The sequence below is a fragment of the Rattus norvegicus genome, chromosome 2, assembly GCF_036323735.1.
Source record: "Rattus norvegicus strain BN/NHsdMcwi chromosome 2, GRCr8, whole genome shotgun sequence".
NCBI classification, from domain to species: Eukaryota; Metazoa; Chordata; class Mammalia; order Rodentia; family Muridae; genus Rattus; species Rattus norvegicus.
Genome location: NC_086020.1, coordinates 213,287,090 through 213,311,223, shown reverse-complemented (window position 1 = coordinate 213,311,223; position 24,134 = coordinate 213,287,090). Strand labels below are relative to the sequence as shown.

General features: G+C 49.0%; 1 protein-coding gene across 3 annotated transcripts in view; it reads right to left on the bottom strand.

The window, feature by feature from the left end:
• The window catches only part of Bcar3 (BCAR3 adaptor protein, NSP family member), a 113,399-nt gene that overhangs the window by 12,082 nt on the left and 77,183 nt on the right, over nt 1–24,134 (bottom strand). For all 3 annotated transcript variants that reach the window (NM_001107722.1, XM_039102442.2, XM_006233270.5), the window contains 4 exons: nt 11,906–12,034; nt 8,614–9,056; nt 5,819–5,922; nt 4,171–4,823 (listed from right to left, as the gene is read on the bottom strand). In NM_001107722.1, coding sequence (NP_001101192.1) covers nt 4,171–4,823; nt 5,819–5,922; nt 8,614–9,056; nt 11,906–12,034 — 1,329 coding nt within the window. The remainder of the gene's footprint in view (nt 1–4,170; nt 4,824–5,818; nt 5,923–8,613; nt 9,057–11,905; nt 12,035–24,134) is intronic.

The window sequence follows — 24,134 nt, the reverse complement described above, 5'->3', positions numbered from 1 at the left end:
ATTCTAGGCTCACGGCTGCAGTCTAGATTTGCCTCTCTGAAGGGCTTTGCTAAGGATTCAAATGACTATTTGAAAGTACAAGTTGTGAGTCACTGGCCATGTAGAAAGGGAGCAACTCTGGCCAGGTCTCAGGAAGGAGAGGTCCACCTTGACCACGACAAGGCACTCCATACGTTACACGTGTTTAGACCATCATCCTGCCAGAGATTTAAGCCCTGTATCTCTGTGACGCGTGTACTGCAACCCACACCCTCTATGCAGTAAGACTCAAAGGCTCGCCATTGACACAGTTTTCTTCTGGAAGCACTAGTAGGCATTCCAAGGGCTCCATTCTGAGAGCAAGAAGCCTTCAATCTGAAATGTCAATCAACCCTCATCGGGTCTCTTTCCTGAGCTATACATACTTTCCAGGGCTGGGCTAGAAGACTATGGGATGTTGAGTCCACACTGGGGTCTAGGCTGTGTCCTCTGGGGGATTATAGGAGGAGGATGTGCTTACTGTGGCAGGGCAAGCATGAATTCCCTAAGCCAAGGCACTCTAGTTCTCCTACTTGCCGCCACTTTTTGGACCCATTCGTCTACATTACATTACTTCAAGACCACTGGTGTCCTGAGGGCTCCTGATGGGTACCTGGCCTGGCCCTCCTCTCAGTTACCAAGAGGCCGCCAGGCCCGATCACTGGGTGTTCTGGATCTGCTGTCCCCAACACAGAGGACTCAGACCTGCGCCCACACTCATCAGTTTGTTTCCCTAGCTTGATGGCAAAGTGCTGTAATGGCAAGATCCTGTATGAGCCCAGAGGCAGAAACTTGGAAACACTGAGGACAACAATCAGGCTCTTCCCAACCCATCCCAGGCCCCCCTTCTTTGATCCAGAAATGAATCCCATTTAGACCAACCCCCATCCCCACAGTTTTTGATCGCACATGTGCCTCCAAGCCTGCAAGACACTTTCTGCATTCACCTTCCAACTGTTCAGCCTTCCAAAGTCATCTCCATTGGCCATGATCTCTAGCTTCAAGCCCTTGCTCAAGCCTAGGGAGTCCAGCCACACCTGCCAGAGCATTTCCTGGCCATGCTGTGGACCAAGCATCACATCTCCTCTCACCCCATTCCCACCACACAGCAGGTCCATCCAGGGTGGAGGTGCTAGCGAGCCTGACACGCACGCGGCAGGCGCTCAATCAAGGCTGAACAGTATCAATGATCAACACTCAGTGCTTCACTCTGGGCCAGGCAAAGTGTCCAGGGCTTCAAATACATTCTCTCAGACTTTGCTGACCACCTGGGTAGGTGGTATTCCGTTCCACAAATGGAGAGAGAACAAGAGCCAGGCAGCTGCTAATGGACAATGGTGGGATTTGGACTCATCCATAAAGACCAAGTTCTTAACTGATAGACTTGAATTCCACATTCAAAGACAGTAGTGGTGGCTGTGCTCTGCCAGGCGGGTGAGGCACAAGCAGTGTCCATCTGCAGGTGGCAGGGGCCCTGAGTCAGGGTGCTGGACACTGATGGCCTCCAGCTTCCGGTGTACTAGGATCCACCCACTGTCCTGACACCCTTCATAAGCAGCTTCCCTGAACCTTGCGCCGAGGTGGGGATGGGCACATGGCCCCAGATGCTGCCCCGTGCCTCCTTCTAGATCCTGGGCAGCTCCATCTCATGGCCGCTCTGTCTACAGTGGGAAAGGCGTTTTCCTGTTGGGGACAGTGGCTCTGCTTGGTAGTAGTTCTGGGAGATCAAGGAAGGAAAGATGGGAGGGAAGAATGCAGACAGCGGAGCAGAACCTTGCCCACGAGGCCAGTGTGCACAGGCTGCTTTCTCCCTGCTTGCTGGGGACTCCCAAGAAACTGATCTTTCAATGAAACCTGAAGCCAGATGTGGGAGGAGGCCTATGAGGACAAAATGCGCAGGGCAGGAAAAGGAGGAGAACTGCATACTTGTCAAATGACGTCATACTTGGGCTCTCCTTTGAAGGACGTCAAAAGCAGTGGGAAGGTTCCAGACCTGTAAGGAGCGGGCGAGCATCTCCCCCCTATCTCTCCTTCTAGAAAACGCAAGCCCTCATAGACAGCCAAGGGCTCACTGCCACCCCAGGAAAGACGCTGTTCTGTAATTGCAGACCCTGTGTGTACAAGGATCTTCCTTCCTCCTGGGGCTTGTGGGTGCGTGGACGGGCGGGCGAGCAGGCAGGCTCACACTAGGTGTGAGTCTCACTGGCATGTTACTGAATGCTCAGGCCCAGGGCCCAGCCTGACTGACTTGCTAGCACAGGAGCTCACAGTCCTCTTGCCACCACCAGGCAGCAGGTAAGGATTGAACATGGCAAACTCTCTGCCTACCTACTTTGTTCTGCACAAGGATGCCCCGTCGCCAGTTAACAAGTCTTGTTCTTTCACAGCAATCGCATTCCCTGGCTTTCCCCTTTGGAGCCTGCTTAACACCCCCTCCTTCCTATATGAGCATGGATGATACCCCCAGCCTCAGGCACTGACTTATACTGGTCATCTGGTTAGCCTTCCAGTCCTGAATTCAGGAAAAGCTCTTTCTACCCTGCTTATTCAGTGACCCTCCAGTTTATTCTTGGAGTCCTTTATCAGTCCCCAAACTTCCTGGGGTATTGCTAGGAGATTAGATTTACAGCCAGGATTCCTGACACAAGAAGGAAAAATCCAGCTTTTGAATAAACCTAACCTTTGACACTCATGGCCTTCTTTGAGCTGAATGAAACAGGGCTTCAGATTTCACTGAGGCCTTATCTGTCACTCAAATGCCCAAGTACCAACTGCTATATACCAAGAAGGTGGGCTAAGCCCAAGATGCCCAAGATGCCCGTTATCTAAGGGATACCGAGAGCTTATATACACAGATCATCTGCTCCTGAAGCAAATACCCCTATTAAAAATGAAGATGGGGCTGGAGAGATGGCTCAGCAGTTAAGAGCACTGGCTGCTATTCTAGAGGTCCTGAGTTCAATTCCCAGCATCCACATGGTGGCTCACAACCATCTGTAATGGGATGTGATGCCCTCTTCTGGTGTGCATGAACCAGAGCACCCATATACATAAATCTTTTTTTAAAAAACAAGGATGATAAAAATGTAGATAGATGTGGAATGATAGTCACAGGCTTAGAATTGTGTCTATGTATGATAAACAGTGTTATTTACAAATGCTTACAGGCCCAGCATCCACATTCCAAGCACTGTCAGCAGTGATCATTAGGAAGTTAGTTTCTAAAATTAGCTTTTAATTTTTTATTTTACCTTATTTTATGACTGACTTATGTCTATGAAACACATGTGTGGCTGGTGCACATAGACACCAGAAAGGGGTGTCAGATTCCCCTGGACCTGGAGTTATAGATGGTTGAGAGTTGCCATGGGGGTGCTGGGAATCAAATCAGGGACCTCTGGGAGAGCAGCCAGTGCTCTTAACCCCTGAGCCATTAGTGTAGCCTGAGTTTTGAGATTTTTAAAATTACATTTGGGGCGTGTGTGTGTGTCTACAGGTCAGAGGATAACTTGCAGAAGCTGTTCCTCTTTCACCCATGAGGGTTCTGGGACCGTGTTAGGTTGTATCTGGGTAGCCAGCTATGTACCTGACGAACCACCTCACAGATCCTGGAAACTGGGTTTTGTAGGATTTAATCTTTTCTTCTAATCTGCATCTTACAATTATTTTTAACTTGAACAATTCTTGTAAAAAAAATCAAGTTGAAGATGATTATCATAAAAGATCATATGGGAAATAAAATAAATACGCCATGTAAGTAAGTATAACACATGACAGAATGAAATAGCAAAGGTCCTGCCACTCCAGCAACCAGGCTTTCTGCTGCCCTCCAGTGCCCCCAGCTGCTCCAGTTCTGACAGGGAGGAGGGGAGTTCTTAACTAAGGAGGTAGGAGGAGGAGGAGTCACACTCTTGTCTTTAGCAGGCTGGGTTCAGCGGCAGGTCTGGCCTCCCTCTGTCCAAGGTGAAGTTTACCAGTTTCCTGCCGGGCAAAGGTTGCTCTGACAGTGGTTCCCACCCTGCAAATCAATCTCCACACCTGTGTGCCTGTCTGGCTTGTTTCCCTATGACAAAGCGTCTACCCAGCGAGGCGGGGTATGGCCAGGTAGACCCCATTAAAAGTAGTGGAAGGGGAAAGCCACAGAACACTAACCTTGCAGTCCACGCTCAGCATGTGCTGTGCAATGACCCTCGCGTCATGGTTGGTGAACAGTTCCTTGGCATGCTTTAGCATGGCTGTTTCCAGGGGCTTGTTCTCTGGAGGAAGAAGCTTCGACTCAAAGTCATTGGGTCTGAATGATGACACTGTCTCCATGACAGGTGGTACAAACTTGGTCTCGTCCTCCTGACCCTCATCCGTCTGCACGGCCAGGGGATCCCAATGTCTCCCTTGGTCATCCCCATCAAGTATCGAGTAGTTGATGCCAGAGTTCCGGGGACCCGATGCCCCATTCTGTTTGGCTGTCAGCAGCATCTCGTGGCTGTCGAGAGCCTGTGAGAGAAGCTTGGCTCCCCTGTCACAGCCCACCGCAAAAGCAGGGTTCAGTTCACAGTAGTTGGCCTCTGAGTTTAGCCAGGGAGATGGAGAGGGAGGAACCTTGAGGAAGGGCACCTTGCAGGGCTTTGGGGGTGGCTTGGGGCACAGTTGACTGTCTGATCCCCGAAGTGCCTCCCCTGCCCTAGCGTCCGAAGAGAACCTTCGTACCAGTGCCGGACTCAGAGTGGGCTCGCTGCCAGTCCTGAACACGGGAGAGTTGGGGCAAGGGCTTGTGTCCACACTCGGAGACTGGGGTGGCAGCTTGCAGCCTGTGGAGGAGAAAAGAAGGTCAGAGAAAGCGCAGTTGTCTGGAGAACAGAAAACAAAATAGGAGTGACCGCTCCCAGCTCTCACCCTCTGCCCTTGGGTTCCTGTCTCTGCCACAAAAGAAAACACAGTGACTTTCTCGAAGCAGGTCTGGTTTGTGGCAGTTGAGAACGCTGTGAAGGCCTCCCTGGCTCCAACTCACTCTAGATACTAGTCCCAGGGGCTGGGCTCTAACACCATTTTATGGTCATAGCAGGTTGGGACAGTCAGGGCAGGGAAACGTATCTGGGGCAGTGAGTAGCACAATCCCGTCAGAAGTAAGAAACCTTTAGCCACATAGCATTAAGGGCTCTGAGTCACAAAGTCAGGGTGGATCTCAGCCAGCATTAAAGAGAGGGCAAGAGATGCAAGGAAGATAGACACAGGGAGATAAGCCAAACATTCTACAAAGGAACACCGGGAAAAATCACTTTGTGGCCCTGTGGGAGGTTACTTATTAAAAGAAATGAAAAACCCTCCCACTGGCACTAAATGCTTAAGGATTTCCCAAGTCCCACGCCCCACCAGTCTTCTTCTGGCCAGGAAAAGAACTCAGAGAAACAGCAAGGTGACTGTGGACAGCTGCTCCATTAGCAGTCCCAAGACCAAATAAGTCACTCATGGGGGTAAGGGGAGAGGAGCAGCTAAGGAGTGAGCTCTTCTATCATGATGACCACCACTTATCAACAGGGTTTGAAATGTAAAAACCCTAGGCACAAATGCTAGGTGACCCTCTTACTCACTACCTTAATGCCTCAGTTTCCCTAGCCGCAAAATGAGGATATCTGAGCCCACTTGGAAGGCTTAAATGGTTATGGGGCTTAAATGCTTGGATACAGAAAGCATCAAACTTTGAGTGCCACAACCGAACAGTTCTGCCAACCTCCCCTCCGTGCTGAGAGTATGGAATCTTCAAACCCTGTGGCTTGTTTGGAGCCAACACTCCCCCAACACCTACCGATGGGCAGGTGACTCTCAGACTGGTGAGCCTTGAGTGTTGCGGCCTTCCGGTCCTGCACGTGATCCAGGCAGGCGGGCTGGCTGCCACTCTTGTCCTTATTCCTGAAGCCAGAGACCAGGCAGAAACTGTGTCATTAAGTAGTAAAAACCTCCTCTAGGCGACGTCAAGGGAAGTTAAGAAAAGAAAACTCCCAGAATGAACGCAAAGGAAAGGCTGGAGAGGAGGAGCAACCAAGGGTGTGCCTGCCCGTCCCCAGGGCCAGGCCGGCTGAGTCCTAGGCTCCTTCCTCAGCCCCTCCATCCTGTTGAAAAGAGCGAGCTGAATGGGTCACAATCCTCTGGGGAGTAGTGGGAAGGCATCTGATGAACTGGAATGTGTACTTTTTTTTTTTTAAATGATTCTCACTCCCTGGGGGAATGGCTTATTTAACTAACCCGACTTTTCCACAATGGATCAATGTCAGCTGGGAGGAGGCTGGAGGCTGCTTTCCATTTCTGTGTACAATCGGCACTCCCTTTTCCTTTACCCCCAAATAATCTGCAGATTCCAGGAAGATGTGGTGTCTTACCTATCTTCCTGGCTGGGCTTGGATCACCCACAGGTGACCTCCAGCTGCTGAGTTAGAGGCAAAAGTGGCTAGTAAGGTCAGCAAATGGCAACTGGGAGGCACAGCGCACAGCCAGCCAGGGGAAAGGTAGAGGGTAACCTGAGGCCCTTTCTCCCTCTGCCCATCCTGATTCACTGGGGCTCATTCTAGTTACAGTAACTGGGCTCTGTTGATAGATACACAGTACCAGCCAGGCTGCAACGAACAGGGCGTCCTGAAGTGTAAACCAGTCTCACACAAGCCGGAAGATCTTCCCTACCTCTGGAAACACACACACACACACACACACACACACACACACACAAACACAAACACACACAAACACACATAAACCTTCCAGCAACCACTCAAAGATAAGTAGGTTGGGGCAAATTACAAAAGGGAATGTCTTCTGGAGAAACGGCATTGAGCAGTGACCACCGTGATCGACAATCAACTGGTTAGATTATTCCAGGGGCCCTGAGCAGCTGGACAGGTAGAATGCAAAGGCCAGAGAATGTACACCTTTGCCCCGGGGCTCCAGGCTGCCAGCCAAGCAGCAGGTGGCAGTGGGGAAGTCACTGAAGGGCAGCAGGATAGGGTGACTAGCCCATTAAGGCCATTGGTCATGCTCCCTTCCCCCACTTGAGTGTGTTGGCTGTTTCCTGTGGGAAGCAGTGTCAGAGCCTCTGCATTCTGAAGGACAATGAGAAGAGCATCTCCCACGTCCTTCCTCGCCTCCTCTGCCTGCCGCTAAGCCTGACTTTTGTCTCCCCTGCGGAGAAAAACAGCTACCAGGAATGTCAGCCCTCGATGTAAGTAAACACTTTCCACTTCCTGCACCCTCACAGCCTCTATGCTTCCAGACCAAGAAAAGGAGTCCCAGAGAAGTTAAGGTGTCTGCTCGAAGATGCACAGCTAACCACAGGGGACTAGCAGGGAGCCGCGGGTTCTGAGTCAGTTGCTGACTAATACATACCAGGGAACAGCTACAGTTTATGTTACTTACACACTCCTGTGTTTCCTAAGGCGTTTGCAGTAAAGAAATTATAGTTTATGTTTTCTCTTGGCCCAGACAGGAAAGCAGAGAGGCGAATGGACACGTTTACTTATATGTGGGAGCTCAGAAGCCAGGGGCGGGGGCAGGGCCGCTGCACAATTAGAGGGGTCCAGTCTACATCTCAGCTTTCTTTCCCCGGGCTGCAGCAATTGGATCTGTAAAGGCTTCTCGGTTCTGGAAGCCAGGTCCTATGCAAATACAGAGCTCGCTTCTCAGCCCTTTCCTGCCTATTCTCTGAACTCGGGGCTCTTCATCCCAGGGGCATGGAGTCCAGTTTCCGCCCTCCGTGTTTCCAGTCATTCAAACCCTATCTGTTCCCTCCAAGTCAATCCTTTACCACAGGACCAGTCCCCTAGCGAGTCCTCAGCACTGACCCCTGCTGGATGCCGACAGTCAGCACATCCGCACTCCTGCTCTCCCCATGGTATATTGGTAGGTGGACTTTACAGTCTCCCTCTAACCCCAGAACACCTCAGAAATCTACCCACCTCCCCCTTCCAGCAGGGGCCCTTGCTGAAACCTAGGCTGGCTTTCCTGCTTCAGTCTCTCTGCCCGCTCTGTGCCTATGGCTACCCAGCTCTGCTTCGGGATTTGCTGTTCACCGTGCCAAACTTTTATAGCCTGGTACAAAGACCTCCACTATAGCTGGGGGTTTCCTCCTAACCCCATCCCTCCCATACACAGACACTCTACTCTAGTCTGGCCAATCAACCTTCCAGGCTCCTCTGGCCCTTGAATGTCTCACATTAAATCCCTGCAACCCCCTCTTCTTTGCAGTGTCCCCCGAATATCCCCTTGCTTTCAGTTCATCCACTCCCCTGCTCAGACCCCGTTGTTATTTTCATTGTCTTCTCTTGTTTCTGTTTTAGAGATGGGGATCTCATTTTGTAGTCAAGGATGCCCTTGAACTTGGGGCACCCCCCCCCATTTCAGCCTCAAAGCACTGAGATTACAGGCATGCATCTAGCGCCATCATTTGCTTTTAATGCTCTTTAAGTGGGAATTACACACACACACACACACACACACACACACACACACACACACACACACCACCCCTGTGACAGCTGTCCACTAATAGAGAGTGTACGAATATTCTCTCCTCCCCTTGGCCTGAGCCAGGCCCCCAGCACCCCACAGACCTACCTGAGGAGGTTTCCTCTGGGCAAGCTGTGGTCCCGAGCCTGGATGCCACCTGTGGTGAGGCTCAGTCTCTTCACCACATCTGGTCTTCCCTCAGCAAAGCTGCCCTCCCGGCCTCGGCCTGGTGAGGTGCCATAACGCTCCTCCAGACACCAAAGGGGCACTGTCCTATTGATAGGCTGGAAGATGATGGCGCCGCTCTGCTGGGAGATGGGCCTCCGGTTTCCCACGTAGCAGCGTACCAGCCCGGGGATGGAGTCAAAGCTCTCCATCTCGAATTGGTACTGCACACGGCTGTAGGCCTCGCTGAGCCGCAGAACAGTCCGGTTGATCTTAAAGTGCTGAGCAAGGTTCTTCCACTGACAGGTCAGGACAAAGTTTCCAGGGCTAGACAGGGAGTCACGAACCAGGAAGTCCCCATCCCGCTGCACAAGGTTTTCAGACACCTGTCGACAAAATGATGAATGAGGAACAAGAAAGGCAAACCAATTCTCTCAAGAGCTTAATAGAAGGCCGTGCTATGTCTCCTCTGTGTGCGCATGCTTGCGCATGCGTGCAGAGACCAGAGGAGTCTTTCCTTAGGCACCATCCGTAACCCACGAGCCAGGGATCTCCTTCTCTCTGCCTCCCCAGTGTATGTGTTACCACACTGTTTTGTTTTTAATGTGGGTTCTGGGAATTGAACCCAGATCCATCTGCTTGCAAGATGACTATTCACTAACTGAGCCATCTCCCAGCTTCCCTTTTCTAGTCACATCTTTAGTTTGTTTACTAAATGTCACACTCAAGAGCTGTATCCTAGCTGGGTATGGCCATGCTTAGCGGTGATCAACGTGCTCAGGAAGCTAAGGCTAAGACAGGAGGACTGCGAGTTTGAGGCCAGCCTGGGGTACATAATACATCTGAGGTCAGCCCTCTCTCAAATGCAAAACAAAACACCCAAACTATTTATAGACCATCCTCTACATGCCCCGGACTACTGCAGGCTCAGGAGACACAACAATGACTAAGTGTACTTCCTCGCGGGCTCTGTGTGTGTGTGTGTGTGTGTGTGTGTGTGTGTGTGTGTGTGTGTGTGTGTGTGTGTGTGTGTGCGCGCGCGCGCACGCGCGCGCGCATGCGTGCATGCGCGTGTATGGTATAGCACTCTCAGGACAGAAAACTGCAGGTATGGTGAGTCAGATACTGTGAAGCTAAGGAAAGAGAAAGTTTGGAAGGGAGATGGGCTACTTGGGGCGGTTGTCATTCAAATGAGGGTGGTCAGGAAGATGTCCCAGGAAGAGGGCGTTTACATAGGGATGAAGGATGTAAAACAGCGGGAAGAAATGAGGTCGTGTGCTGTTGGGTCCGATTTTCCTTGTATTCAGGGAAGGGAGGAGGAAAGAGGCTATCTGGGTCCCCTAAACATCCTCCTAAGATTCCCAGCTACAGAGCAGGACGAACCCAGGGATGACATGGTGGATTCTGGACATGCTAGGAAGCTAGGAAAAACAAAGTCACTTGAGGTTTCCTCACCTCACAAAGTTATTTAAAGATAATCCGTTTGCATATGAGAAAGAGGTGAAGCCCAAGTATACAATGGATACCCCCATAGTTAACCGCCATGGTGCTGATGCTTACCACTGAGCCAGTCCATCATTTTGGGGCCTGACCACCTAGGTTTCCATTCTGCCCCAGCTGTGTGAGTAGACAAAGTACATAAGCGCCCTGTGGCTCAGTTATATCACCTATAAGATGTAGGTAATGCTGTTTCTTACAGGGCGGCTGAAAGCTTCAAAGAGATAGAATGTTGGCACGCTGCTGTCCTTGCCATAGAGTTTCAGTTAGCCAGTTCAGAAGGATGTATTCCTGGGAGTTCACCCTCCTGGCACTCTAACAAGGACAATGATGACATTTCTTCTCTAGGATATTCTAGCATCCAAGTGACGCTATACTTCTGCCGGCTCAGAATAGTATGCTGCCATGGTTACTTTAAAACTGCCTCTTTGCCTTAAAAATACATTTTCATGCAGAGATTCCATTTCCCGGAATTGAGCCAGTAGGAAGAATTATAGGTCTGAACATGGTAGTTATCTTACAGGATGTTGCCCGGGCTGCTAGAAACACTCTAAGTACCCCATAAATTGTGATGCGTGTGTGCGATGGCCAGATACACACTGTGTGCTGGTGCGGCAGAAGAGTTTACAGCTGGAGTCAATTCCCAGGGCACACCATTAAGTGAGGAGAGTGGACCACAGAAAGCAGTAAGATCTCCGTTTTGATTGAAGAGGTCTGGAGGGATATACACCAAAATGCTCATAACAACTGTCTCCAGGGGAGACAATTAGGGATAGGAGTTGAATTTTCTTTTTCCTTGTCTGTATCTTCTACCATCAGTTTTAAGATTATAGAAAAAAATATTTGTCTCAAGATCAGAATAAGAATGATTTCTTTGATAGTGTAAGGGAAAAAATGGGGCTGGTAAGATAGCTTAGCAGGAGAAAGTGCTTGCTGCCAATCCCCGAGGCTCACATGGTAGAAAGTCGTCTTTTGATATCCACGTGTGTGCTATGGCACCCTCCACACACGCGCAATAAATAAATAAACAAACAAAATAGTGACTTTAAAAAGTGAAATTGGTCACACCAAAGACAGTATTCATAACATGCAGCTGCCCTCCTTAGACCTAGGTATGCATTTCCTGTTATGTTGGTCCTTGATTAATGACTGGCCAGATTATGCTTATAATGCAAACCCATGGGTCACTGTGTACTTCCGTCCTGCAGACTTGTCTAGTTTTCAATTCTTATAGTATCGAACAAAAACATTTTTAATGGCAACCACGTGAAGTACCCCGAGCCATGAAACCGTGGACCCTGGGCTAATCCCTTTTCCTCCCCATCTTCGAGTCACAGAATTCAGTGAAGAAGAACAGAAGATGGTAGACACTCAATGGCCCCATTGAGGCAGGGGTGGCCTTGTCAGTCTGTGACAACTGCCCTGTGGCACGGGGACTTTTCTGAGATAAGTCACTGCCTTCACAAAAGGGTCCAAGTGGTAGGAGGCTCTGCCCACTAGCCAAGAGCTTAATTATCCGAACCCCAGGCACCCCCATACTTTCTGGCAGCTGGTACTGCACATGTACATAGACCCCAGGAGCTGTTCTTTCCCTCATGACTGGAGTCCCACCTTTGGCTCTTCCGAAGGTCTCTTTAGAGACAGCTCTAAGTTAGGTCGCTTTACAGCACTAGAGTTTTGTGTCTTTGAGCATCAGTGCCATCGGTGTGAGATTCCCTGAGGAGAGCAGGGCGCATACCTGTCTGGGGATCCGGCCGTGGTACCAGGCATGGCTGCGTAGGTCCTCGCTGCTCAGCAGTAGCTCCTCCTCCAGTTCCTTTTTCAGCCTCTCAGGGGTCCTGTCCATGATGTGCCTCTCCTTGGAGAACTGCAACACACAGAGTCCACAGTGATCTCACCTTCCACAAACAAGGCCAGGCCATGCCATCCTGAGATCACCACCGTCTCGCTGGTCCTCTGCTTTGCTGAGCAAAGGATCCTAGGCCCAAAGCAGCATTTGAGAAGGGAACTGACGACAATTAGCCGTGACCTCTCGCTTCTCCAGCTGCAGGTACAGAATAGATTCTTCACCTGCTCAGGGAAATCCCTCCCAAAGCAATAAGCTGACCAAGAGGTATGAGGGACAGAGGAACAGAACGGAGCCAGGTTGTGCTCTTCCTGTGGAGCTTCCTCATTCTCTTTTATAACTGCCTTAACGTGGAGCTGGGAAGGACAGCCGTTCCCCAGTGGCCTTTGACCCTGGGCCTCAGGGGCAGTAGAGCCCAGAGCGCAGTCCTTGAGGCTCGTAGCAAAGGCTCTGGTTTTCCTTCCTTTTTGTCTTTTTGGTTTTTTTGTCTGTAGACAAACTCCAGTCAGGAATTAAGTTAGCTTATAAAAGACTTCTAAGCAGATGGAGCAATTTCATGCCCTCTAACTCTAAAATAGATGCCTGAAATATATATATAACATTTGAAATTAATGTTGAAATATTTATCTTTTAAAAGCCTCTGTTTAATTTTTTTCCTATGGGTGTTTTGCCTGAGTTTTTTGTCTATCATGTGTATCCTATGCCTGTAGGGGCCAGAAGAGGGCGTCAGGTTCTCTGGCCTTGGAGTTACAAGTGGTTACGAGTCACCCTGTGGGTGCTGGGAACCAGAAATGGGTCCTCTGTAAGAGCAATAAGTGCTCTTATCAGCAGAGTCACCTTTCCAGCCCTTGAGTTATAGAAGATATTTTGCATATGTATGTGTGTATGAATGTTCAAGCTTGCATGTGGATGGATGCACACAGGGTGCCTGGAGGGGCCTGAGGTTGATATTGAACAATGTCCTGATGCCCATACCTTATATAGAGAGGTGGGATCTCTGACTGACTCCAGAACTCACTGTTTTGGCTAGTCTGGCTAGTAGCTGGCTCCAGGAATCCCCAGTCTCTACCTCCCCTATAGGTTACCATACCCAACCTGCTTTTGTGGAGTTCCAGGGATCAAAACTCTGGTCCTCGTGCCCGCATGGCGAGAGATATCTACTAATCTTACCCAAGTCTGATTTTTTTGTGTGTGTGTTTTGTTTTGTTTTGTTTGAGACAGGGTCTTGCTATCTGTATGGCCTTGGCTACATTTGAATTAATAATCCTCCTGCCTCAGCCTCTCAGGTGCTGGGATTACGGACATATATTATCACCTATGTCCAGTGTACTGGTTAGTTTTTATATCAACTTAACACAAGCTCTCCTTCTGAGAGAAGGGAACTGCAATTGAAAATAAAGACTGAACTGCAAGCAGGTCTGTAGGGCATTTTCTTAATTAGTGGTTGATATAAGAAGGCCCAGTCCATTGTGGGTAGAGCCATCTCCGGGCTGGTGGCCCTGGGTGCTATAAGAAAGCAGGCTGAGCAAGCCATGGGGAGCAAGCCAGGAAGCAGCACCCTCCGTGGCCTCTGCATCAGCTCCTGCCCCCAGGTTCCTGCTCTGCTTTGAGTTCCTGACCTGACTTCCTTGGATGATGAAGGAGTCAACAAAATAAGCCCTTTTCCTTCCCAAGTTGTTTTTGGTCATGGTGTTTCATTACAGCAATAAAAACCCTAAGACATCCAGATTGAATAGCACCTTTTTTTCGTTTAATTTTTCTAATGCACTATTTCACGGTTAAAGCAGACTGGGAATAGAACTTAAAGTTAGACACTGGTCCTTTACCCCAAACAGCTTGAGAGCGTTGCACGGCAACACAGCAGGGTTCCTAGGCAGGTGATACTGGCTCCAGGTTGGGTTTAGAATAACTCCCGCTTATACAAGCACACTGAACATGACCCCTCCTGGGCGTTCCCGTTGAAACCAAGTTTGGGTACCACACACTGAAGGTTATATGAATGGGGAAAGGCCAGGTCTCTGAGCTTCTCCAAGTCCCCCAGCTTGCCCTCCAGATACCTCAAAGAACCACAGAATTACTCCTCACACATTGCTTAGCAAGAAGAGAACGATTCCTAAGCCCCCACACCCACACCCACCAAGCAAAGCAGAATCAGATTTAGGATGAACTGTGCGTGCCACACTTTGTGGTGCCGGCTGGCATGATTTGGGTGGATTTCAGGGTGGACCTTCATTCTTCCTCCCCTCTCCCTAGCTTCCTCCTCCCTCAGAACCTCAGGACAGGCATTCAAAGGCGGGGTTTTGTTCATTCAGTTTGCTCGTTTGAGGCAGAGTCTTACACTGTAACCCGGGCTGGCTTAGAACTCACTACATCATCCAGGTTGGCCTTTCTACCACAGCGACCCTTTCTATCACAGTGATGGCTTTCGCTTCTGCCTCCAGAATGCTGGGATTAGAGGTATGGGCCACTGTGCCTAGTGAGGGACATCAGATAGTGCAGTTTATATCAAAAGTGTACAAGGCTGACTGCCATGACTCATGTGGGCTCGCCCAGCAGTGTTTGACACTGGCAGCTCTGGGCATTAATTATGCAAAGTTACATCTGAAGACTCATGTATGAGTAGCAAGCTGTCAACTGATGGCTGTCTATTATCTGTCTTGCCTCCTGCTAGACTCTAAGTTTCATGGGAAAAGAACCTTTTTCCCCTTTCCCTATAGCAGCGCCTCAGGCAGGGCCTGAACACCTCAGGAACTCAGTAACGCTGCAGGAACAAACATCCCGGAGGGAGGCTTCTGTGACTTTTCTCCCAAATTATCTGCCATTCCATTTCACCAGTGCGTCACCACCGTTCAGCTCAAAGATGGCGTTCCTGACGGTTTGTGTTTTCTAAAATGCTGTGCTGAAGTCTACCCTTGGAAGACTGAGTTGCAGAGTTGGAAGGACATCTGGGTTGACATGTGAGAACCAGCACCTCAGTGACATCCTGGACCATGAAGGGGAAGCCATAACTAGGAACACAGCTGAGAAGGCTGGAACCAAGCTGGGGCCCCGATACCCATGAGCCCACACACTGACAGGAGGACAACTGGTCCCCAGTTTTCAATGTCACTGTCAAGCTTCATGAAGTCTATGGTTTGGGGCTTCCTCTCAAGGGGCTATATTAATCCTAACCCATGTGTATGGTGAACGAATGGTTTCCTTCTTAAGTCACCCCGCCCAGCAGAATCATTTATACCTCTCATGCCCCACCCTAGGCCTACGGCTAGGTCTGAGCAGGGACAATGTAGGGGATCTAAACATGTTCAGCCAGCTCTATCATACTCCTCAGAAATTTTATTTGCTCGCACCCAGAAAGCTTCTCCCATATTTGCTGCTGTGATCTCATCACTGAAACCCCAATATCCAGACCCCTGCTCCCCGATGCAGACACACCCTTCTCAGCGTTGGCTACAATGTACATTTTCCTTTAAAGTATCTCACACTCTTACTTGCTACCCTAACTACAAACGCAGCTGCTCTTCCGTGACTTTTGTCCCAATTCCTTAGAGGAAATTCCATAATTACTGCTATTTCCTTCTGGTCACAAATAGGCTGTAATCTCCTGGGTGCTACAGGAGATAGGGGTGACAAAGAGGAAACCCAGAGAGGAGAGGAAGGGAGAGTGTTGACATGGACCTCCATAATAGCTTGAGATGGAGCCCAGACTTTAAAAACACAGGCCATACACTACCATGGGGGAATCTATCAATGACTCTCAGCTTGTAAAGGGGATGTTGCAAGGTCACCCACCCCAGAGGGCCATCTCATGAGTGGCTAGTGTCTGTTTTTTGGAGGGAGTGGGTACCCTCTGAAACTCTCTTATTGTTCTAATCACATATATGAATTAATGCACCTCGTTGTTGGAGACAGGTCCTGTGTAGCCCAGGCTAGCCTCAAACTCACTCTATAATCAAGGATAACCTTGAATTCCTGATCCTCCTGTTGCTTCTGCCTCCCAAGGGCTGGAATTTTAGACATGGGCAACCTTATCCAGCTTGAGTTTGATGTATCTCAAAGAGGGCTGGACTTACGTCAGCCTCAACTCTTCAATCAGCATCACCTGCCTCTGCCTCCCAAGTGCTGGGATTACAGGCATATGCCACCACATGTGGCTCCGTCACTGTGTCTCAATGTGAAGAGCTGTTACAGCACAGTGTTTAGGAGCTTGGGCCAGCTGACCACCTCGAGCCAGAGGCCCACAGTAATATTGAACAGCTGTGTGGTCTTGGGCAAGTGAAATTAATTCTTTGTGGAGCCTTGCATTCCTCTTCTGCTAAGTGGGGAGAATATGCCACAGGATGTTAGTAAGGACCAAATGAGTGGGTATCCGTGAGGACTTGGAACACACTCTGGCAGGGCAATCAGCGCTAATGCTAGCTGTCATTATAATTACATCCAGACACTATTAATCTATGCCTGTAAAATAAGCAGACTTGGTACTGAGGGTCTGGTGCAGGAGGCAGAGAGAGGCTGGGTTTGGGAAGCCAGCGGTTAGGGAAAGGATCCTCTTCAGTCCTCTGGAGAGAGCTCAATGCCAGTTTGCCATAGTCCAGTTCCTCAGCCAGAACTGATACCAGCTGGCTGGGCACACCTCTGAAAACTATGACCATCATTCTAACTACAGAAACAGTGTTTCTGTAACCCCCATTCCTTATGAGTCTGGCCTGAACAAGCCGTAGTAGCCAGAGCCCAGGAAATGTTGGAAAAGAGATTTTAGAGGCTCAGAGCCAACTCCCGGAATGTGCTGGGAACCCCCATTACTGTGGAAACCCATCTTTCAACAGCTTTCCAAGGAAGAAAACGCTAATCCAGCCTGGGAGGAGTGGAACTCTGGACCTCCTGGGTGAGCACCAGAGCCTGCATTTCAAATCAAGCATAGAATGGGTCTGGACATGTAGATCAACGAGAGGCGAAAGCCAGCACTGAGGGACCGTAGGAGGCATCTATCAGAGTCCTTCAGAGGATGCATGGAGGAGACAGGAGACTCAGAGAAAGATGGCATCTGCATTATAACATTTGCTTACATCTACCCCTGGCTGTATGGAAAGTTCTCATTCCTGTAGGATTTGACATTGTATAAAACAGTGACATCCATACCGAGGGGCCACCTCAGGACCTAAGGAAACACGGGACAGCAAGCAGGATGGAGGCTCCAGAGGGGCGCATTCTCTGGGAAGACCACACACACACATACACACACACGCAGTCCAACAACACCAAGCTCTGGGGATAGACAACCGGCCTAGCCATCTGACCCCGCCTTTTCCCGCTCCACAGCCTGGGTGAGTTAGTCTGCCTCTTTGTCTTTGAGTTTTCTACTGTGTCAAAATGAGAACACTGTGGCCCAGGGCTGTTCTCAAGACAGTTCCACTAGGGTTTGTGTGGGGTGGGGGAAGGGCTGGAGCAGCAGAACTGAATCATGAAGGGAAGGCATCATAGCTAAGGGAAACAATGAGTTGCCGGGTACAGTGGCCTGGAGGTTTGGGTCGGGGGACATAGGACAGAAACCTGCAAAGGTGTGGGTGTGGGTGTGATATACAACTGTGTCTCCGGCACCTCACCCTAACTCCAGCCCCCTCCCCCTCCCACATACACCCCTGCTTCCAAGGACAGTTCCCTCTTCAGTACAGGCATGTGCTATGAAGCGTCTTCCTGGCCATCACTGGTTGGCCTGAGAGATGGCTCCCACCCACTCTGGAAGAAGATACTCTAACCCACTCTGGTGAAAATGCCGTGAGACTTATAGCCTGGTAGTTACTTCACCCCCATGTTTTCTTATTTGTTGGGGCGGGGCGTTGTTTTTCCAAGACCAAGGTGGCTGAGACAATGAAACCAGCCCTGGAAAAGAAGAAGAACCAGGGATGACTGAGGTCTCTGTAACACGCGAGTCCCTAAGCACAAACCCTGTGGCTTAGCCGGTATAAGCTGGGTCTCACTGCAGTTCTGAGGAAGCCAGGGAAAGGCTCAGGGGACCTGACACAGGAAGCTGGGGGTCAGATCTTCATTCTGTTGATAATGTCACTGAAAATCTCTCCCTGGGCAGGCACGGACACTCAGAGTAGCTTTAGAGGGATCAGTGTACGGTAATGGGCAGAACTTGGGGTGGAGTGGGGCTCCCAGCCACAAGGCCAGCGTGGTCATTTGAAATGCGCTGAAAGTTTGAGTCGCCATTTCCAGTTAGTGACTGGCTCAGAGGCCAATATGGAGGAAGCACTCATTCCTGCCCCCTGGTATCTCCCCTGACCTCATTCCCCAAATGACCCTCAGAACTACCTTTTGATGTAAAATAACCCCGATGCTCCTCCTGCCATGTCCCTATTTGATCTCCATTTGATTTTGACTCTTGTTCTAAGACCTCTGCAGTAGCCACTTCCCAGGACTTTCTTCTACCTCCTGGCTTCAGCCCTACAACCTGTTACCCACAATGCCACAGGACTCTTTATCACCCTTCTGCCAAGAGATTTGAGTCACACTTGCACAGCTAAGGTGAGATCCAGAATGTTTTTCTGCCTCACGCCCTGATTAATGGGCTTCTAACACAAAGAATTCTCTGGCTCCTGCCCATGAGGACCAGGACCCCACCCTGCCTCAACACATTCTTCTAAGAGCTCCACAAGCTGAAGCCATACACTGAACTGGCTAACCTGCTGGGTTCGGCTCTGAACTTTTTGGCAGACCCAGATCATGAAAGGACGATGAATATTGAGGATACCAGCAGAGGACTTAAGGATGGGGACAAAGTGGGGTCTCAGAGCCCACAGATTTGCATAAAATTCCCAGGCTCTCATTGGTCTATGAATTGTCAAGGCCTGGGGAAGTATTGGACTTGTCCCCAAGGGCTCATAGCCACCTACAGATAAATCCAGGTTTCTCCCACAAAGCCCCAAACTAACTTTCTATTAAGACCTCATGCAGGCCCCTGTTCTACGGCTCTGAACACACTGTCCTGTGTCCTTCTCTGTGTCTCAGTAGTGTGAATGGAAAGACAGACAGACAGACCTGGAAAGGTGCTGACTCAGTAGCCTGGCTGGAGTGGAAGATGGGGACAGGGGAGCAGCCAGAGGGGAGCGAGACAAGGTGTGGGATGGGTTTGAAGCTTAAGCTAATTATCTGAGAGGAGTCTACTCAAGGACTGCAGGCAGCTATATGAGAGGCCCTAAGGACATGAGATTCTTAAGGAAGATGGCCAGGCTTTCTTTGCCTTTGGGTCCCAGAGCCTAGCTGTGCCTTAGTAGACACTTTCTTCAGAGACAGAATTAAGAGCTTCAGATGTGGATTCTTTCTTTCTGTCTTCCTTCCTTCCTTCCTTCCTTCCTTCCTTCCTTCCTTCCTTCCCTTCTTTCTTCCTTTCTTTTTTTGCCACTGAGTGTAGAGAAGAGAGTTTGCAGGCTGGTCAAAGACAAGTGATCTTATCTTAGGCCCATTCTGAGTTTTTCTCTGGCACCCAGGGGTGAGAATTCACCTCTCCTAGAACGACTTCATACTCACAAAGAACTCTGTTCCATAAGTGGCGTGGGCAGACACTTGCTCAAACCAACATAGAACCAGAAACTTCTTTTCAAGGTGACTCTAGCAGTGAATGTGGAAAGTTTCCTTCTTATCAACCACATAGAACATGAACCATGAATAAAATCCACCAGGAAGTTTTAGAGATCTGGCCCTTAAGGAGTTATTAAAATGATCTTCAATTATGTGGATTGATTGGAGGTGTGTAGGGGTCAGAGGACAACTTGGTTCCTACATTCACCATATGGGTTTCTGGAGATCAAACTCAAGTCGTCAGGCTTGGCAGCAAATGCCTTTACCCAGTGAGCCATCTCTCTGGCCTCTGAGAAAATAGGTCTAATGGAATTAAAGAATAAAAACCAGCGGTTACACAATGTAATCTCTAATTATGCACAACTTTGTTTAGTCTTTTCGTTCAAGTTCAAAGCCAGCAATTCTCGGGGCTTTGTGGGGGGCAGGGGTCAGTAAACGGTCTCTCTATGCAGATGAAGCTGGCCACTCCTAGAAGCCATCCTTGGTGAGGAACACCCGACTCTCAGATTTCAACCCTAATCCGTATATACAGCTGGCCCCGGGTGTCTTGTGAGGGCGCAGACACACAGGTGGAGAGCGTCATGCAAGATTGCAAAGAAGTCCTTCGATAGATTATGCCTTCTTCTTCCCTGGCCTTAACATTTAGTTGGTTAAAAGAAACGAGGGCTGGAGAGATGGCTCGGTGGTTAAGAGCTCTGATTGTTCTTCCAGAGGTCCTGAGTTCAAATCCCAGCAACCACATGATGACTCACAGCCATCTGTAATGAGATCTGATGCCCTCTTCTGGTGTGTCTAAAGCCATCTACAGTGTACTTATATGTAATAAAGTCTTTTCAAAAATAATAATAAAAATAAAGGAAGAGAAGAAAAAAGAGAAAATCTTGCTGAATTTTCATAAACAAGATACATTTTTGGTCATTCATTTTATGATCAAGGCTGAAAACTAAATTACTAGAAACAAAGGAGATGGAATGTGCGCTTGGAGGGAAAGGGGGGGAAGGGAGGGGCGGGAATTGGGGTGAAGACCAGTGAAAGCACAAGCAGGCAGGCGGCTGCCCTCTTCTCTTCCACTTCGGAGTGTCTGGCCACAACACCCAGAATGCTATTAGGGACCTCACACAAAAGCTTCCTTTCTTCAGCCTTGGAACAGTTTATTAGATTAAGGGAGTCATCAACAACAGTGGAGGCCTCTTATCAAGTCGCACCAAACAACTCCACAGGCCAAGTTTCTAAAGATGTCTTACCCAGAAATTATGCTCACAAACTGTGAGTCTGACTGGAGTTCTGGCTCATTGTGTAAAATTGGTCTAAGTTAGAAGTGAAGTCTGTCTTCCCTGGAGCTCAGGTGGGAATCCTCTGGCTTGGTGGATACTGGACTCAGCCACCTAAGCTGGGACAATTCATGGATCCAGGATGACAGAGTCATCTCAGACCCTCTGAACTCTGACAAGACCCATGTGACACGGAACAAAATGTCGCCATCCCTGATAAGTGTCTTAAACAAATGGAAAAAAGTTAGACCTTCTACAGAAGTGTGACTTGGCCAGCCCGAAGATCACTCTGAAATGTGATGGCTTTGAGATCATTTTGCAAGAGCTCATGACATTCTTTGTAGAATCCAGAAACCCAGCTCTCTAGAACCCCTTTCTTTTGTTGAATTTCAAACTGGCCGAGTTTAAAGCCAAATTCCAAAGTGTACACATAAATGATTTAGTTGCGAGCTTAGCTTCTAACAGCTGAACTGTCTCTTCAGCCCGGTAAATGACTTAAAGACCCAGATGGTATTTTACAATCAAAACTGTGCCTGCATGGGTCGTAAACTCCCCTAAACAAATACATCTCAACTGCATCCACAGCTCTTAAAAAGACCTAGATCTACAGATTCCAGGACTGGTCCTTTTCAGCTCAAGACTTTGGGATGTGTCAATTTAAAGTAGAACAGAAAATCCTCAGTGGACAGCAGCTGCCATTGAGACTTACCTAAAAGGACTTTATTGTAACTCAGCAGGGTTCAGAGGGGAAAGGTCATCATTGATGACTTGAGTTCCAACATGGTAGAAGGTGAGAACTGACCCCTCCCCAAGTTGTCCTCTAACCTCCACACGCATATGCCATGGTGTGTGCACACCTTCTCTCCCCCCAACCCCCACTAAAGAAATACAGATCGGAAGATAAACCACTCGAGCTTTGAGTCCGCTGCTCCAACTTTTGAACCAGGTGTGCAGATGCCCCCTCTAGGCTCAGAGAGATTTCCTTTGTTCATAATGGTGGTCAATGCCAGGCTCTTACTTGAATCAACAATTAAGGTTGAAAAAAAAAAATCCAAAGAGAAAAAGAGCTAATTCAAACTCTACCTCCCGGTTTAGCACAGAAAGCCCCAAAGCATCCCGCCTCTTCCAGCCCCATGGGGACATGGTGGCTTGACTTATGGTTCAAAATGTGGGCAGCACAGTGACATTGTGTTAAAGCAGGTGCTGGTTATACAGCAAGTTGTCTGTTAATCGTTACTGCTGGCTGGTAGGTGGCTGTGGAGGTCTTAAGGAAAAGTCGTCATATTATAGCTTACCCAGGGCACTATGAGCATGTCCCTGTGGCCCTGTCACCCTCTAAGTGCTGGACCCTTAGCGATGATCACCTCTGGCCTTACCTAGGCCCCCTACTTTTGAGGCTCTCCCTTGGATGCTCCCTCTACGTAATTCAGCCTCCATAAGCAGCTTCCTAGCCCGCACGCACACCACCCTGCTAGCTGCAACTGTACGGAGACAAACAGGAGGCCACTTTAAAACAGTTCGATAGTCTTCAGCCCTCTGCCTTCACCCAAACCCAGGCCCCTGAGTGTGCCTGCTGGTCCTGCTGTCTCCCTACCTAGATTTGAGAAAGGCACAAACGCCACGATAGAGGAACTCCATGCCTGGAAGTGGTCATGGCCTCTTTGAGGAGACAAGGCATTTGAAAAATGGCCAATGGTACTGTAGAAGCCCCCAGGAGTATCTGTTTTATGAGATAGGTTTCTGGTCTCTCTGAGAAAGGGATCAGTATGAAAAAGACTCTATAAAAATCGAGTTTTAGCGACTTGCTTTCATTAATGTACTGCTAACGTTGAACCACCTTGACATCACTTTCTCTCTTCCGAATCCCCAAAAAATCTCATCTCGGACAAACTCTGCAGAGACAAGCTCTTACCATTTCCCCATGTGGTAATTCAGCCGAAGCAATTCATCATCCTACAGAGCAGATTCCCACTCCAGTGCCATTAAAAACTGATTTGCAATTTTCAGTTAAATTAAGATGCTTCGCTTTCCTCCCGTACTCAACTTCCCCTTTTCTCAGACGAACGGTGATTACAAGGGCCATCAGATGCTCTCGCAGACAGGAAAACCATCAAAACCCCAGAGAGCCCCAAGTCCAAGAGATTTCATTTTATTCATTACCCAAACTTATCAAACTCTTATCAAAAGAGGCTCAGACGCCACGAATAGGAATCAGGAGGAGACGCTCTACGGAGCTCTCTGCTTGTCGAGCTTCTGAGAATCACCCATTAAAATTCTGCTCCCGTGTGTGGACTAAAGAGACTAATTTAATTGCAATTTTTTCGGATTGGCATTTTGAAGTAGAGCACCCTGCAAGCAGGAACTTAATCCTACATCCAAACTAATTACATTAGAGTCACTCTGATCGGAGCCCACGGCTCCCTTTGATGCTAGACTGCCTCTGCCTTTCATCCACATTCATCCTCTGGGCAAGGTCTCCTCTATGCGTTCCCACCCTGCAGGATCAGGAAGCTATTGCTCTAGCCGCTTATTTTATTTTGATGAAACACCAAGGGACTGAAAAGCCCCCTCTCCCCCTTTTATCTTTTTTTCTTTTCAAACTGAAGGGGACTGAGTTCAGACTGAAGACTGGGGCAGCATTAGAAAATGCACTAAACTCAAAAGAGACAAGCACAGCTTATTTCTTCTGTGCACTGGGAAGAACTGAATTCATCTGCTCCAAGATCTCCCTCCACTTTGGTCCCAAAAGAGTGCCAATCATAGGGCTTGCTTTTGACAAAGTGTTGTTTACCAGGGGACACCGAAGAGCTCAGCTCCGAGGTGGTGGTGTCTGACCTTTCTCTGTTAACCAATAAATAACTAGGATATTTTCAATAGGCCACCTGTTAACACACTGCCCTGCTCCAGCCAGCAGGGGTAGAGGGGACCTTCTATGCACATTAAATTTAAATAATGATTCCAGGAGCAGCCTGAAGTGGAGTGGACACCCAAATCTTCCCGTGAGGCAGCCTTGCATTCTGATTCTCACGGAGAAAACCAGTGCCACATTTATGGTCAAAGGTCGCTTGGCAGCACTTAATCATATGATAGGCCGATGACAAGATGGGCTTGAAATAAAATTGAGTATCAGTTCATCCCTCAAACCCCCTCTAAATCATTTTGGCCCCTTCCACCATGTCCTCGAAAGACTTCCCTAATACCTCTCCCTCATACAGGGTTGGCATGTATGCTGAAACAGTATAAATGAGACATCCATCACTAATCAGTGAGGT